At 32.1% G+C, this 15453-nt stretch overlaps 1 protein-coding gene and 1 long non-coding RNA gene across 3 annotated transcripts; one reads left to right on the top strand and one right to left on the bottom strand.

Annotated features, from left to right (window-relative positions):
* The first annotated feature begins 6289 nt into the window (after positions 1–6289).
* LOC141448626 (uncharacterized) lies at positions 6290–7352 on the top strand. The gene is made up of 3 exons (XR_012455177.1): positions 6290–6845; positions 6912–7104; positions 7209–7352. It is a non-coding gene; the product is annotated as an uncharacterized lncRNA (long non-coding RNA).
* Positions 7353–8933: 1581 nt separating this feature from the next.
* Positions 8934–15382, bottom strand: LOC141449680 (uncharacterized). Of its 2 annotated transcripts, none has more exons than XM_074119344.1 (5): positions 15229–15382; positions 14528–14692; positions 13384–13586; positions 10329–10363; positions 8934–10249 (listed from the first exon to the last, which is right to left on the bottom strand). In XM_074119344.1, exons 2-5 carry the CDS (start codon positions 14689–14691, stop codon positions 9455–9457), a joined length of 1197 nt encoding a protein of 398 aa, XP_073975445.1. In that variant the 5' UTR covers position 14692; positions 15229–15382; the 3' UTR covers positions 8934–9454. The 2 variants fall into 2 exon arrangements, with proteins under 2 accessions (XP_073975445.1, XP_073975444.1); XM_074119343.1 differs by lacking the exon at positions 15229–15382 and adding an exon at positions 14835–14996.
* Positions 15383–15453: the final 71 nt, after the last annotated feature.

The following is a 15453-nucleotide window of genomic DNA, read 5'->3' as shown; positions in this document are numbered from 1 at the left end:
ATTCAATCATATTTATTTCAAACATTTTTATGAAAATATTGGTTTAAGAAGAGTTCCGGTGAACATAGATAACTGTAAAATTGAAATTTATTCTCGGATTTCCTAGAAGGCGTCGCTTTCGGCGGATTGGATAACCATACAAATCCACTTATTAAAAAAAATAAATAATGGCAGGTCTCTCCCCGCGGTCAGTTAAGAACAATTACTATATTTACTAACTGATACCCTTCCTTCTTAAAAGGGCTCTACGTGGGTTTTGGTATTAAAATATATTTAAAAAAAATTCTATTAAACAAAAAATAGCCTGTGATCACAATGTTACTCGGAGTGCGTTATTTCGTTGTAAATTGAAGAAACAAGACTGACCTGGGGATTATAAATAGACCGTAAACTGCAACAAGCGTTCAGCCGACTCAAATGATATACCCAGTTATGGGTAGTAACAAACCGTTTTAGCATTCCAGCTCCGACACAAATCATTCCTGACATTCGCCAGCTCAGTTTAGATAAGAGCAAGCGACGAAACGATTGCAGTCTTGTGAATAAGATTATTTCCTTATGAATAAACATACTACTTTTTTCTTTGTCAGTTTTCTTCCCTGTAAGCAAAATAAACATTTCAGCTGGCTCCCCTAGCTTGGAAGCTAGCCCTGAAGGCCGTCTTAGTTTACTAGAAACAAAAATACCCAGAGAAATCAACAATCCAGATAAGTTTTTCCCATTGATTCATGCAGTCTTTCGTTAGGTACAGTTCACCACATAGGCCAGCCCAGGTCTTTAAGGAAATCGAAATACAGACTGTACTAGGAACAAGATTTTTTGTTTTGTTTTTATGTGTAAGTTCTAAGAGCTCTGACCCATGTTTTATTTTGTAAATAAACAAAAAATAATAATTGTTATTCACTTCCCAGCATAGTGGGCGAAAATTTCAAAATAAATTTAAAAAAATGAAAATAAAAAAGTTTGTAGAGATGACACTTCCTGCTTCGAACAAAAAAAGATAATGTAGAATTAGCAATGACAAAAGGAACATGAAATTACATTTTTATTAATGTAATAATGAGGAACTTGTAAATAAATTATTAATAAAATAACATGCAGTTTTTACAATTAAATTTATTAAAATAATTTTTGTAGAAAGTATTTTATTACAGAGAATATGAAATGAAGATTTTTTATTTTTTACCAGGATTTTGTCATTCAAACAGTGCGAAGGTAAGAAGTGGTGAAGTGGTCATCATGTGAAGTGAAGGAAAAAGTAGCCTCCAGGCTTGCCAAACATAACGTGCAACCTCTGAGTTCTCAGCTTCACACTCTCATTGCTTACCTTCGGTAGTAATGAAGTTCCCATACACATTACTACCCTTCTACGATCAAAATTACATCGCTTCTCAAAATTGAAGGAGATTTTATGTTTCATTTTTTCGATTTAATCAAAAATTATTAATTTAAAACCGTGTTCATATTTAAAACCTTTGTATCTCTTTTTGTATTGTTCAGATTTTATTGAATTCTTTTCCGAAATGTAGAGAAAAGTTCACATTTTTTATTTGTTCACATTTTTAAAATATTTCTCATTCATACGATTTTTTACATTTTTAACATTTTTGACCTTAAAATTTTTCACATTTTCACATGAAGTATAAGCGGTTAAAAGAATGGTGAACTGATGGATCTCCATACTGAATATGTCGGAGGAACATTTCCTAAAGATCTGTTACAATATTAAAAGAAATTTTATGCAAGAAATTAGCCAAGCCCTCAAATTCTTCATTCCAGTTATTTCCAATAATATGTGCCGGTAAAATATACGCTTCTTCCAAGTCAATCTTTAAACGCACTAAAGTAAAACCCTCTAAAATAATAAAATCAAATAATTTGGATATTTCACAGCTAATCCCATACAAGCACCCTTGTTTAACTCTCCCAAATTTATTATTTCTTTTAGCAGGAGCTAGGAATCCAGCTTAATTTATACCTACTAAAACATTTTTCGAACCTAAAGAATTAGATTTTATAATATGTTTATATGGATATTTTAAAGAAAAATTTGAAGGAAAGCGCGTAGAAATTTAATTTGAAGCGCACTTTTTATTTCAACACGACAACGACTCCAAGCATAAAGCTAAAAAAGTTCAAGAATGGCTATTATATCATGCATCCAGATAGTTCAGAACACCTCTTCAGTTTCCAGGCTTGAACCCCATTGAGCACCTTTGGGATGAAATTGAACGTCAGAACAGAAAAGTGAAGATAAAAAACAGAGAACTTAAATCCCTTTTAAAAGAAGCCTGGCTAAAACTAACCCCCGAATTGACGAAAAGGTCAGCTCAATGAAGAGTAATTTGAGAGAAGTAATACGAAACAAAGGTGGCTCCACCAGTTATTGAAACAAATAAATGTGGACAATATTGTGTGCAGAGACTTTTTTTAGCTCTTAATTTTGAGGCCCTTACCGAATTTTATCAATAAAGAACTAAAATTAATTATTTCTTTTTTATTAAATGGAAAATAAACGTCATAATCAACTCTATAATACACTTCCTTTATTTTTAGAAACAAAATTCCAATATTTTTAATTTGTTGATGAAATAACTTACACACTGCTGTGCTGAGACTTTTTTTAATGAGCTTAAATGAATGCTTTGTTTTGTCATTAGTGCACTCAAAAAATAGAAAATTTAAATGAATTATAAAGGCAATTCAATGTAAGGCGAAGTAATAGTAACAGTAATAGTTAAAAAGCGTATTTAAGGAGAATATTGAGGCGCAGTGGTATCCAAGTGGTTAGAGGCGATGTCTGCAAAGCTAAGATTTATAGTAGTGTCAGGTTAGCTATCCTTTTCCAGCAATAACTTGTGATTGGTAACCGCAAGAAAAAATAGACATTACTTTACTTTTCATTTGACCACGTATACCTAGAAAGGCTAAAGTGGTACAGAATTGAGCCAAAGAATGATGTGACAAAGAATATAGATGAACTGAAGGGTAGGGATGTTTAAACTGAAGAGCAGAGCATTGGATAGAGACAACTAGCAATCTAATCTAAGGTAGCCGAGCTCTCGCGGGAGAAAATGTTGCACCATTAAAAAGAATGAAGCATATAATTCAAAATACATGGCATTAAAGATTAAAACCAACTATTGATTGATTATTCAGCATGCAGATAGTTTTTAAAGGAAATGAACTAAACGGTTCATTGATTTATAGATATGAAATCGATATTTGAAAATTTCCATTTTACAAACCATGTGTAGATCCTTTGTTCGTGGTTCTAGACAAATATAAAACGGAAATTAAAATTTTCTGTTATAAAACCTTTCCATTCGTGTATGCGTGGATTTATTAAAAATTATTATTAATATAAAAGTACCTATTAAGGTTGCACTTTACATATGTGTTTTCTTATTTGATAAAGATGTAAGACTCGAGGAAATGGACGAATTACTTGTTCAGAGTATCAAGCCTAACTATCGTTCCTTAAACAATGAAAGTTATTTATTTTACAAAATGAACTGTATTTCTTGACAATAGTGAAATGTTGCACGAGATTTGAGAATGGAAATGTTGGAATATTGAGTACTTTTTTAAGCAAAACTCTCAATGCAGAAGTGAAGTTTAGAAGCAGTGACCCATAAAAAGCTGCTTAAACATCACAATTTACAAATTGTAATTGCAAAAGTTACTTGCTCTAATTTAGTTATTCATTATTTAGAATAATGAATTTATAAGAGACATTAAGCACCAAGTAGATGAGTTATTTAGGTCAGATTAAACCCTAGAGTGGCCGGTAAGTTTAAATGAACTAGTGGATAGACTATCAAAGAAAGATGCGCGCTACTGACATATGATGGACCACTTAAAAACCAGGATACGTGCAAATTAGAGAAAAGTGCCAGGAAGTAGTCCCCTCAAGGACACAGAGAATTATTTTTTTTTCTGGCATAAAATTGAATTTTATTACTTTAATTATTAATCCTAATAATAATCAAAAATCAGGTAGCTAAGGGTTTAACAATACCAGTTTCATGGTAATTACTATGTAATAATGTTTAAATGTAACTGTTTCAGTTATACAACAAACAGGAAAATGGAGAACAAGCACAAGGAAAGCCCAATTCTGTGAGAGCGATTATTGACTGAATTGCCAGGATTCCTTAGAGGTTGCAAACACCTTATCGGGAATGTATCAATGAATGAGTAACATTCTCAACAGTCAAGGCCTTTAAGTTGCTCAAAGTTATTCCTTTGTGCACGGGCGGACCTTCCCTTAACCCCTGAACTCTATCTATACTAAATCTCTCTGCTAACGGCAGATACAGGACATAAACACACATACAAATTCCACAGAACATAAAATAGTACGCCTCAATTAGAAAGTTTCGAAATAAAATGCACATAAAATTGAATTAGGTTATAATGAAAGAGGCTGCTTTATAATTTAAAAAAAATAAAAAATAACCAGTAGCGCAGAGTTTCTTTAGGCTCTTAGTCTGAATTAAAATTAGTCCTTACTTAAATATTATATAATTTGTGTATAAGAGCAAACTCGGCAATGAATGAAAACCAAAATTTAACGGATTCTATACAAGAATGTCCGTCTTTTTTCTTTCATCAAAAATGTGCTAGAATATCTACCATAATCTCTCCTTAAGATGCTTGTTAGAAAATTTACATGTCTATTGATAGCTGGATGTTAAGCCCCACCGGCAAAAATAGGTGATTAATTTTAATTTCAACGTTACTTCCAAAAACAGTTGTGTATTTATAAAGAATGCACATTTTTATATAATCTGTCAAGAAATTAAAAAATGCTATTTAGATTTCTCTTTTATTAAAATGCGAAGCACTAGCAAAAATTGTCGCGCATCAAATCCACGTGGAAATAAGCTGATTATATTTTCTTCTTGAGATAAAATAAAGACATATCCCTTTCTTGCCCGACTTATTAGCCAATGGCGCATTCCTAACTTCCCAACATCCTAGATATCTTCATTTTAACTCCAAACACATTCTACTTCCATACAGATTCGAACCCTAACAGAACTCTCTTCTGACCATAACCCAGACAAACAGGTGTTCTGTTTAAATACTGACTACCTTTGGCCGACTAAAAGTCTAAACATCATTATCTTGAAGGTGTGGCACAAGCAGATGGCTGTGCTTACAATAATGGCACGTACTGTTTAACACTTGAAGTCGGAAAGCGAAACGCTTATCTGAAATTAGATGTTCCCATTAATTTCAATCCTGTTGCAATGTTCTGTAGCTAACTCGAAGAGGACTCTGCAAAGACTGGAATGTCCTGATGAAAGTGCCCTAGTTGAAAAATCATTTCGGACAGCATTTTTACTGTAGCTTCAGCTTGACTGTAGGTGTTTTTATAATATATATATTATAATTGGGTGACAAATAATTTCTTAATAGTAGTGCATTATTAACCTTAATAGGTTCAATGAATCTATCCACATAGGTCAGTTGTTTACAAACATTTTATTAAGAATATTAAGGTCAGGATTAGCTCTGCGGTAGCGACGCAGGTCTGTATCAATTCCAGGCATGCTGCCTTTATTTCTTCTTCTTCTTAGGAGCCTCTACAGTCTACAGTCCAGTTAGCATTGTCTAGCGAGAGAACACTGTCCGGAGATAAGCAGTGCACGAAGAAAGCGCTAGTTGTTGTCCCCTCTTAGATTAAAAAAATATGTGTGCGTTCCTTAGACTAATAGATACTACTCTACATAACAGCTCCTTAACATAATTTGTCCACTTCAAAAACTCCACAATTGTTTTTTTTTTTTTTTTTTTTTTAAAAAAAAACCTTGATTGTATTTTGTGAAATTACACTTTATGAAATTAATAGTAATAATATTTCATCCTGCAAGTGTACAGCGGCTGAAGCTAAGTATGATCTATGAGTTAATATAGCCAAGTTTTAATTTTTAAATTTTGGAAAATTAATCCAAACACAACAAGAACTTGCCGATAGCTGGTATAGAAAAAAGAAACAAGTGGACACTGGGTAGTGTCACCATGAACATACATCTCTACAACCCTCCAAGATACTTGTTAACTTCGCTTAATTCTTCTGGCTTGCCAGGTAAATCTTGAAAGGTAGTCAAGTGGATTTGCAGGGAAGTGGATTTATTGGTCCCAGCCTTGGTCAACTGCAAACAAGATTAGTCCCAGAAATATAATTTTTAGGCGCTAACGTAGTCAGAAGAACTCCAGTTCAATTCTTAGATAGCCTTTTATAATAATAACTAATAATTCCAGAATGAAATAAAAAAAAAAAATATCAGACAGGCTAATACTATAACTAATTAATTTAGTAAAAGTAAGAATTGCGAACGAATAATATAAAATTGAGTTTTTCCAGGAAAGATTATTTTGAGGTCCTTCAAGTCTGACAACTTTTTTTGTTTAGTTGATCCTTATGTGTCCAATGCTGTGTAGTGCGTCCTCAGTGTAACCTTAGCAACGAAAAACCTAAGTTCCAATTTGATGTTTGGTTTAGGTTAACTACAATTGCTTTTAGTCCAAATTTCCAACAGAAAGTGCCACTTTACTAAATCGATTTTTTCAAACATGAATTTCTTAAACTTTGTATGAAACCTACAAAACACCTAGGTCTATTAATTTCGAACATTTTTCCAATGTCCAGGCACGCATAATACTTAAGAATGTAAGCTTGTGTGAAATGAATAAGAACATAGTAAGAATGTAAAAACCATTTTTTTTCGAGTTGGAAGCTATCAATAAATCAGTATGACTTTTTTCTGTATTGTTTCCTGTAAAGTTTCAAGGCAGTAGCCCAAGGGTCTAATTCATTTGTACTTGGACATAATGTAGGTTCAAACGTTTTCCAGCCAGACTTGCATGTATTTTTAGTGTATTTTCTTTTCTTTTTTTAGGGCGCTGGCATAAATACTCTTCTTTTTTTTTATAAGAATCACAATACTATTTTAATAAAATGCTGGATGAAGTGCAATAGAAAAGAACAAAAACACGAGGAAATTCAAATCAAAATAATTTCACCTACATGAAAAAATGTTTATGAAAAAAAAAAAATGAAAATTATACCGTTAACGTTCAAAATTGGCGCACGTAAATTAATTCAATGACAAATAATTTCATCCACTTACAACTTATCATAATGGAATACATAAATTTTTTTAAAGACTACTTTATCTGAATGTACCTTTTTTCAGTCACTACCTGAATGCAACATGAGACAGAAGTGCAACAATTATTTCCAATCTGAAGAACTGATGTAATTAAACTACTACCCAAAAATCGGTAAAGCATATTAATATTAAGTTGAACTTAAATATTAAATAAAGTGCCCATTAAATACATTGTTTTCTCTTTTCTATTTCACATAATCCTATGAATAAATTAGGCTCAGTAGAAAAGAGTATTCAACGTCCTTGATGTTTAGAAAGAAAAAATATATTTCGCTACATATTTGTTTATGTTATTTTCAAATTTCTCTTTACCGTTACTATACAGGGTGATCCATTTAAAACGCACCAATCGCTAATAACTTTTTAGGAAAGCGGAATTTCGAAAAAACCCACGAAGTAAACTATATGATTTTTTTATCTAGTTTCCAAATTTTCCACTCCCGATACTGTATCTTCATTTTTGGGAGAGTTACGGCTAAAAACCCGATTGGGGTCCCATAAGGACCACTGGTTTTGACAATGATTATGAAAACTACATAAAAAACTGTGAAAAGTGACGTTAATCCCGTTTCGATATCCCTAATATTAGTTGAGATATTTAAGATCAAATTTACAATTTTATCTATTCGTGAACGGTTTTCGATATTAATTTTACACCAGAAATACACGTTTTGGGAGGTCCTCAGACTGCAAAAAATGTTATGTGACGCAAAGTGAATAAATAATAATAATATAAGATTTTAAAACATGTAGTGTAATGTAATGGTTGTGGGTGAACCAGGATAAATTGGTTTTATCATCAAATAAAAGCAATCATCACATCATTTTAATGCACCCCGTATGCAAGACTTCTTGACCTATGATTACGGTAAGAATATCTGCCAGGGATGGGCGGGTGTTCGTCTAGTGGTCAAGAGCGTGGCTTTGTAAGTGGGAGATCCCCAGTTCGAATCCCGCGTATGCAGTCATTCTTATTAATTAAAAAACCATAATACTTTTTTTAATAAAGTGTAGTCATACGCGGGATTCGAGCTGGGGATCTCCCACTTACAAAGCCACGCTCTTGACCACTAGACGAACACCTGCCTACCCCTGGCAAGATATTCTTACCCTAATCATAGGTCAAGAAGTCCTGCATACGGGGTACATTAAACTGATGTGATGGTTGCTTTTATTCGATGATAAAACAAATTTATTCTGACTCACCCATAACTATTACATTGCACTACATTTTTAAAATCTTAAATTATTATTATTTTTTCACATTGCGTCACAAATAACATTTTTTGCAGTCTGAGGACCTCCCAAAACGTGTATTTCTGGCGGAAAATTAATATCGAAAACCGTTCACGAATAGGAAGGTTGTAGGAAGTGAAGAATTTGGAATCTTATAATCTATAGAAATAGAGAATTTCTAAAGAGATACAGGATAAGGTGAGTACCTTGGCTGAGGCTGAAGTCCTTCTTGAAGTTATAGCCCAAGAGCAATATAATTTGATAAAATGTTTATTGGTAGAACAAAACTAAAACTTGACAATGGAAGCAATATCTCTTATTAAATTAAGAGAACAAGAAAAAAAAAAAAAAAAAAATTAGGGGTAAATTCTATGATGGTGAAAATCTCCCAAATCGCGAAAAGTATTGTTAAAAAAAAAGGTAATGTGAGGAAGAAGCAAGACAAACAAAAACTGAAACAACTACAAAATAGATGGTACTTATCAAATATGTATATATAAAAATTTTTACACCTAGCACTTAACTCATTAGTTTATTTGTAACTACTAGAGAATAAATTCTACACAATATTTACAAACCTTCCATGAAGGCGTTAGAATGTACAATCGTCAGTATTTGAAATATACATGGTATATATTTATTATGCAAGCTGTAAAAAAAGTATCAAATATACTCGCATTACTTCTCATACTGAGCCATTGTTTTCAACTCCAAAATAAATTTCATTTTATGAGAAGCTTTTTGAATATGTTTTAATCAATGGTAAACAGTTCATATGAAGAAAAAAAAAAAACATATATATATATTAAACTGACTAAAATTTTACACTGACAAGAAAATAATTAATCAAAAAGTAACAAACACCGAAAGGGATGTAGTTTCAAGAAATCCAACTTCACAAACAATTAGGTCAAACATATTTCAAGTGTTCATCCAACTCGCGACGTTTTTCGGAACATTACTTTTATTTTATCAAAGAGAAATTTATCCCTTGAAGTGTAAACCTAATTTAGCATTAAAAATTTTGCAGAATGTTAAAACGTAACCATGCCATGACCATCGCCTTCATCTGGCGCTCCAATATCGTCCCATAACACTTCTACCATTTGTACACTTCCATCTTCAGCGACAGATAAAACTTGTTTTGTCGTATCAGAATTATCTGCAACTTGTACATATAATGTTCCATCTTCAGCTTGTTCTACCTTCTGAACAATAACTCCGTTTTCATCAACCATGCATAACGTATTCCTACCGTCCTCACCTTCAACAGCTTGGAGTGTCATTTGCTTTGTATCACTACCACTTCCACCTACCATTTGTAACATAGTCCCAGCTTCCACTCCTACCACGCCTTCAACCCCCACTGCACTCGGATCATCCGTTGTCCCACCAAAATCAGAACCTCCAGTAATTTCCGCTGCTATCATTTCAACTGTCTCTGAATTGTTTCCACTATTTCTTCCAGAACTAATGGCGGTTTCATTTGGATCTTTCTTTATATCAACAGACTGTAAAACTGTGTCAGTTGCCAAATCATCATTTACACCGACACTATCTTCAAGCGACTGTATCCTCATAATTGCTTTTTCACCATTCTGCTTGCTTTCTTCAAGAGATGAATGTTGTGTTAATGGCAGATTACTCTGTACCTGTTCATTTTGTTGTGTTTCCGTTGTCTCCTTATGTTGAGATCGAGCGTGATGTACCATGAACGAATTGTAATTCGTGGTGTATTTACATTTGTCACACTGAAACCACGTTCCATCCTTGGTGTCTTTTAATTCATCACTATCTAAATCACTAGACATTGCTTTCCTTTTCCTAGACTAAAACAAAATTTAGTTCAAATAAATTATTTAAATGTTCAGCGTACTTTTAAAATAAAGTAACAAAATTAATAGATACCTGAAAATCTGCTAATGCTCCTTCTGATTTGTTATCTGAAATTATAATAAAATTAAATACATTAATAGAGCGACATATATAGTTTAAAAAATTAATAAATAAGTAATAAGTAATCGCCTATTTCTTTAGGCGGGGCTTAAGATCCAACTACCGATTAGGTGTCGTGGACGGGGGCAGAAGCTCAAACTTTACTATAAACAATTTTTTCTAACAAATAAAAAGTAGTCAAACGCGGGATTCCGGCAGGGGATCTCCCACTTAAAAATCCAGCTTCAAATTCACTGCACCAACAACAGCCGACCTAATAAATGTTATTTAATGATATAAGTTCAAAAAAATTGTCTAATGATAGAAAAATCTGACGATGAAAACAAAAATAAGAGAATTAATTACAGTATTCACCTGGCTTTCTTTCATTTCTTTTATTAATGTAAGCATTATTTTCAAATAATAAAAATGTTATGAAGTTAAAATTTATGGACAGTTTATCCATTGAAACTAAATATTGAGCTAATTAATTAAACAAAATAAAGATATCCTGTGATGAAACAAAAATTGAAATTCATGATTTAATGCCTAGGCAGAAATAAAATACCAGGAAGGAAAATAATCAATATGTGATTATTGGGCGTGTAGTTTTTTTAATGGCAGGCATTAAATTGGAAACACAGAGAGTGTACTAACAATATAACGAAGGATTTTTTATGAAGGATGGGATAATCTAAGTTTTGGAAAGTTTCATGGAGCTTTCTAATTCTAGTTTGGTCTCAGTTATTGTATAGAGTTATTTTGCCAAGAGAAAATAATTAAATTAAAGAACATAAAATTATTTAGATTACGTTATTTTGTTAATAACAGCTTAGCTAGTTTTCTACTTGTAAATATTATTTACTGGTTAACAGTTACAAGAATTAAGTATTCACTTACTTTAAGGTGAAGTTAATTTACATTTATTTGTAACGGAATTTATATTTAAAATATGATTCAATTTTTCTTTATTCTTTTTATTTTTCTTAGTTTGTCTTTTTTAATTAAAATGGTAAGTTAAAAACATTAAATTATTTAACAAAAATATATACAATCAATTATTTTATAAACTTTTTTTCACAAGAAGACAATTTTAAAGAAAACACTGCATTTAAGTTCTAAAATCAGTAAGACTTTTCACGAAGTAACTGCACATTAGAAGACTGTCAGTAATATGGACATATTCATAATATTTAAAAAAAAATCTAAATTTCATATTCTGGAACTTTGGAGTTCATTACTCTATTCAGCAGTTAGATGATTGTACACCAAACAAGAGCTGACTAAATGAGGTAGCATGAGTTCAAAAAAGACTCTTTCGAAGAACTACCACCGAAGCTGATCACTGTATTTACGTTCGTAAATTTTGTTTTAAAATTTCATGTATACAGTCAGCAAAATAAAAAGATTTAGAAAAATACTCAAAATTAACGAAGGTAATAAATACTCCATTACACTCTATATGGAACAAATTATCAAAGTTAATCCAATGATTCTAATAAATACGAAGTTACCCATTTAAAGCCTTTGTTTTAGACATAAGCTTAGATGATGTAGAAGAGGAAAGGATGCTTCAGACGGAGAAGGCGAATGCCGTCCTCTCACTTTGAGAAGTAAATTTCATAAATCGGCATCAAAACATAATGCTAAGAGAGCATCAGACAGTTCACCAAAACGCTAATTACAATTATTCTATTTCAAGAACTCTCAGGTAATAATGGCAAAGTTATATTCGATGAAATAGAGAAGTATCATGGGGCTGCATGAAAAAATATTGATTTAATGTTCCTTTCAGGAATCTGGTATTCAGTATGGTCCATGAATGCCAAAGCAACAAGTCATTCTTGCTTTTCTAGACTTGGAAAGAGCTTTCGATAGAAACTCCCATAAGATAGTCAGAGAGACCAGGTGATAGAGGTGGGTAGGGCGCGACCTCCTTATGGATAAGAACCTTCATGGTAGTTGAGTTTTAAATGTAACACACCAGGGACTGGCTTTAGGTAACGGTCCGAATGGTGAAGCTTAGTGATTGTTTTTTCCCAACCTATCGATTTCGGCGTCTCTTTGGATATGCCATCTATATTTTCGTAATTATAGAAAAAAAATTGAATGGATCCAATGAAATAGGGGTTAGAAATCGCTAGTAAATTGTGGGTGTTTGTGAAGTTCAAATTAATCCTACGAAAGCCATGACAATATCCTTTAAGATCTCTTCCATTCTTAAAAAGTGTACGGTTGGCCGCAGCGTAATTGAAATGGAAGAAAATACCTTCGATATTAAACTCCGGAAAATAAGAAATTATAAACAATTATTTCTTTTAAAAATTAGCAAAGCCTCGACTATCTTCTGTCTGGGAAGATATAAGGCTGTACCTCATGTACTCTGCAATGGATGTCACATACCGGTGTGGACTACAACTAGCTATAGAGCAGTAGTAGGAAAAGTCAAGCTGACCACCACCAAGAACACCTTTAAAAAGGTCCAACATCTAGCTTGTTTAGGCATAAACGGAGCAAAAATGACTTTTTCAGCAGGGATAGAGATCGATCTTACAGTTCTTTACCTTCTGGTTGAGAGGTGGTCGAAGGGGGCTATCCTTCGAATCTCTAGAGTCAACATTGGAAAGCATGGTTATCTTAACATCAGTTACTCCTGGACATTAGAGAGGAAATGAGTAAAAAGTAAAACTTTTCTTAAGGAAACGTATTGGGTCAGAGTGGAGCAATGAATCCACTCTACAAGCGTATGTATGGTATACGGACGGGTGATGAGTAATAGTGGGGCTTCTAAACGTACTGGCGAAGTTTGTAGCGGAAAAAATTAACGTTAGAAATATAGTGATAAAGTATGTTTAATTTCTAATCATGTTTTTACAAAGGTATCTCAAAGAAAAGCGGAATCAAACTGGCATGTGAAAGTTAGTATTTACAAATTGTATAAAAGCATAAAAATGAAAGAAGTTTAATGTTATTTGGGTCCTTAACCACATGGATACTACATATTAAAAAGTATTTTCTTAATATTTACCTTTATTAGATTTTGCTGGGGTTGGTGGAGGATTAGACCTAGTATTGACTAACTCTCCATCTTCCAAATCATACTTCTTTTCAAGATAACGTAAAACCATTGATCTTAATGAACCAAGTTCTTTTTCTAACCTGTCTAGTGAGTTAATCATCGTTGCACAACCCCTGCATATGATGTCATCCTCAGAAATAACTACCATATAACTGAAAAAGAATAAAAGGAATAAATGTATTGTACATAAAATATATAATAATTCCTAATATTAATTAGTTAGAAAATGATTTCAAGAAAGAAAAATGAATATTCAAGAAACATTAGTTTTCCAAACATCTTTATTTGAAATCTCCTGTTTTGATATACAATCATTGAATTTTTATTCAACTTTGGATACTTGAAGTATTTCAAATTTTCCATTTATTTTCTATTCTTCTTTATCAAACGTAAAACAAATGTTCAAATAGCTGGAATATCGTACTTAAAATTTGAATTAGAATTATTAAAATTTGAATTACACAATGAACATACCGATACATATCTGTTACATTTACGCATTTCGCCCAACATAAAACTCAATACTAGATAATTATATTTTAAACAATATTACTCCTTGCTAGTTCTTGAATAATTACAGAGTGTTATTACATTATTAATTTTAAAACTGACTGCTACTTTAGTTTTATTATAAAGTCTTTACCATAAAAAAAATCCATGCTTTTATGTGTGCAACCAGAAACCCGACAGCCTATCAGTTGAGATATTTTAGCTGTACCGAATAAAACACTTAGGAAAGTACGTAAGTTATGAACTTTTTATTGCTCTTTGGATGCTGATTCCGGTAATCAATTCAATTGCTATAATTATTTTCAAACAAAATAAGCTGCTGGTTAATAATAAACAATGACAAGTTGAAGTTTATAGAGATTTTACTTTAAATGCTAAGAAAATGAAATCATCAGAAATGCAAACACCTTTTAGGTTACCAAGGGGTTTGACCTATTAGCCTGCAATACATTTTTCAATGCTAATAAATAAATAAGTTTAGAGTGTTTTTATACATAAAAACAAAACCACAACAGCAGAATGCTTCCAGAAAATAAATGTTCTTCATCGTTAAATGCACCAACTTGATCTTAAGTGTACTTACTCGTCTCCAACTAGTTGTCCTAGTTTTTCTATTAATCTAACTTTAGTTGTTTGTGTTCTGCAAGTTGCTAGTGCATAGTATCTGCCAACTACACCAACATCACAAACAAAACACACTAAACCCTCGGATCCTGTAGCCAAACCACTTTGTACGTGAGCTGCCATGCTAGAAAAAAAAGTAATATAATTATTAAAAGCACTATCCAATTCAAAAAAATGTATAATAAAAAATATCATTATCGCAATTAGCATTAATGTTATTTTACAAGGAACTTTCTATAAAAATATTTTGAAAATGTACACATTACTTCAAGTTATTTTGAATTCCCATTCTTTACGAATGTAGTTCATGCACTGTTATGTACACTGTACACAAGCAAATAATTCAAGTGGTTTCCAGTAAAATAGTTATAAACAAAATAACAATTGGTAAATAATTATCAAGGTTGCAAAGTTATTAATAGATTTTTGTAGGCAAGGTAGCAAAAACGAAACGTATATAAAAATTGCTAAATGGTAAGAAATAAAATATCTACTCAAAAAAAAAACACTAAGACAGGGCCATTATTGTATTTTGAAAGATTTGGGGTTATAAGATATAGGCGGAAGTTCTTTAAAATGTACGAACTTATATGGCTCCACTTAAAAACTTGAAACATAATTTTTCTAAGAATATTTTAATACTGTTTTAAAGTTACTTACATGTTTAGCAGCTTATTCACTAAAAGAGTCTAAATTTTCTGGTCAAACATCCATCGTCCAATAATATACACAATTGAAGGCTTCCCTTTTCAATTACAAGCCTTTATTCCTCCTTGAGTTCTTACGATTACCACAGGTAGATGGCGTGCATTCGGTTAACAGCTAAGTGTATTTCAGACAACGCTAATGAGAAAACTAAAAAATAAAATTAATTGTACGGTTATA

Source organism: Rhodnius prolixus, unplaced genomic scaffold, assembly GCF_049639745.1.
Source record: "Rhodnius prolixus isolate KJV_2025 unplaced genomic scaffold, Rpr scaffold_2, whole genome shotgun sequence".
Classification (NCBI taxonomy): Eukaryota; Metazoa; Arthropoda; class Insecta; order Hemiptera; family Reduviidae; genus Rhodnius; species Rhodnius prolixus.
The sequence above is the reverse complement of the archived record's forward strand: the minus strand, read 5'-3'. Positions and strand labels throughout refer to the sequence as shown.

What these genes read in the sequence shown, in the direction of transcription:
- LOC141449680 (XM_074119343.1), bottom strand. Translation starts at nt 14,857, where the DNA reads ATGGGAATTCAAAATAACTTGAA. An exon ending in CCCAGCAAAATCTAATAAAG is followed by an intron (nt 10,364 to 13,383) that starts GTAAATATTAAG and finishes TTATAATTTCAG; the next exon opens with ATAACAAATCAGAAGGAGCA. An exon ending in GAGCATTAGCAGATTTTCAG is followed by an intron (nt 10,250 to 10,328) that starts GTATCTATTAAT and finishes ATTTTGTTTTAG; the next exon opens with TCTAGGAAAAGGAAAGCAAT.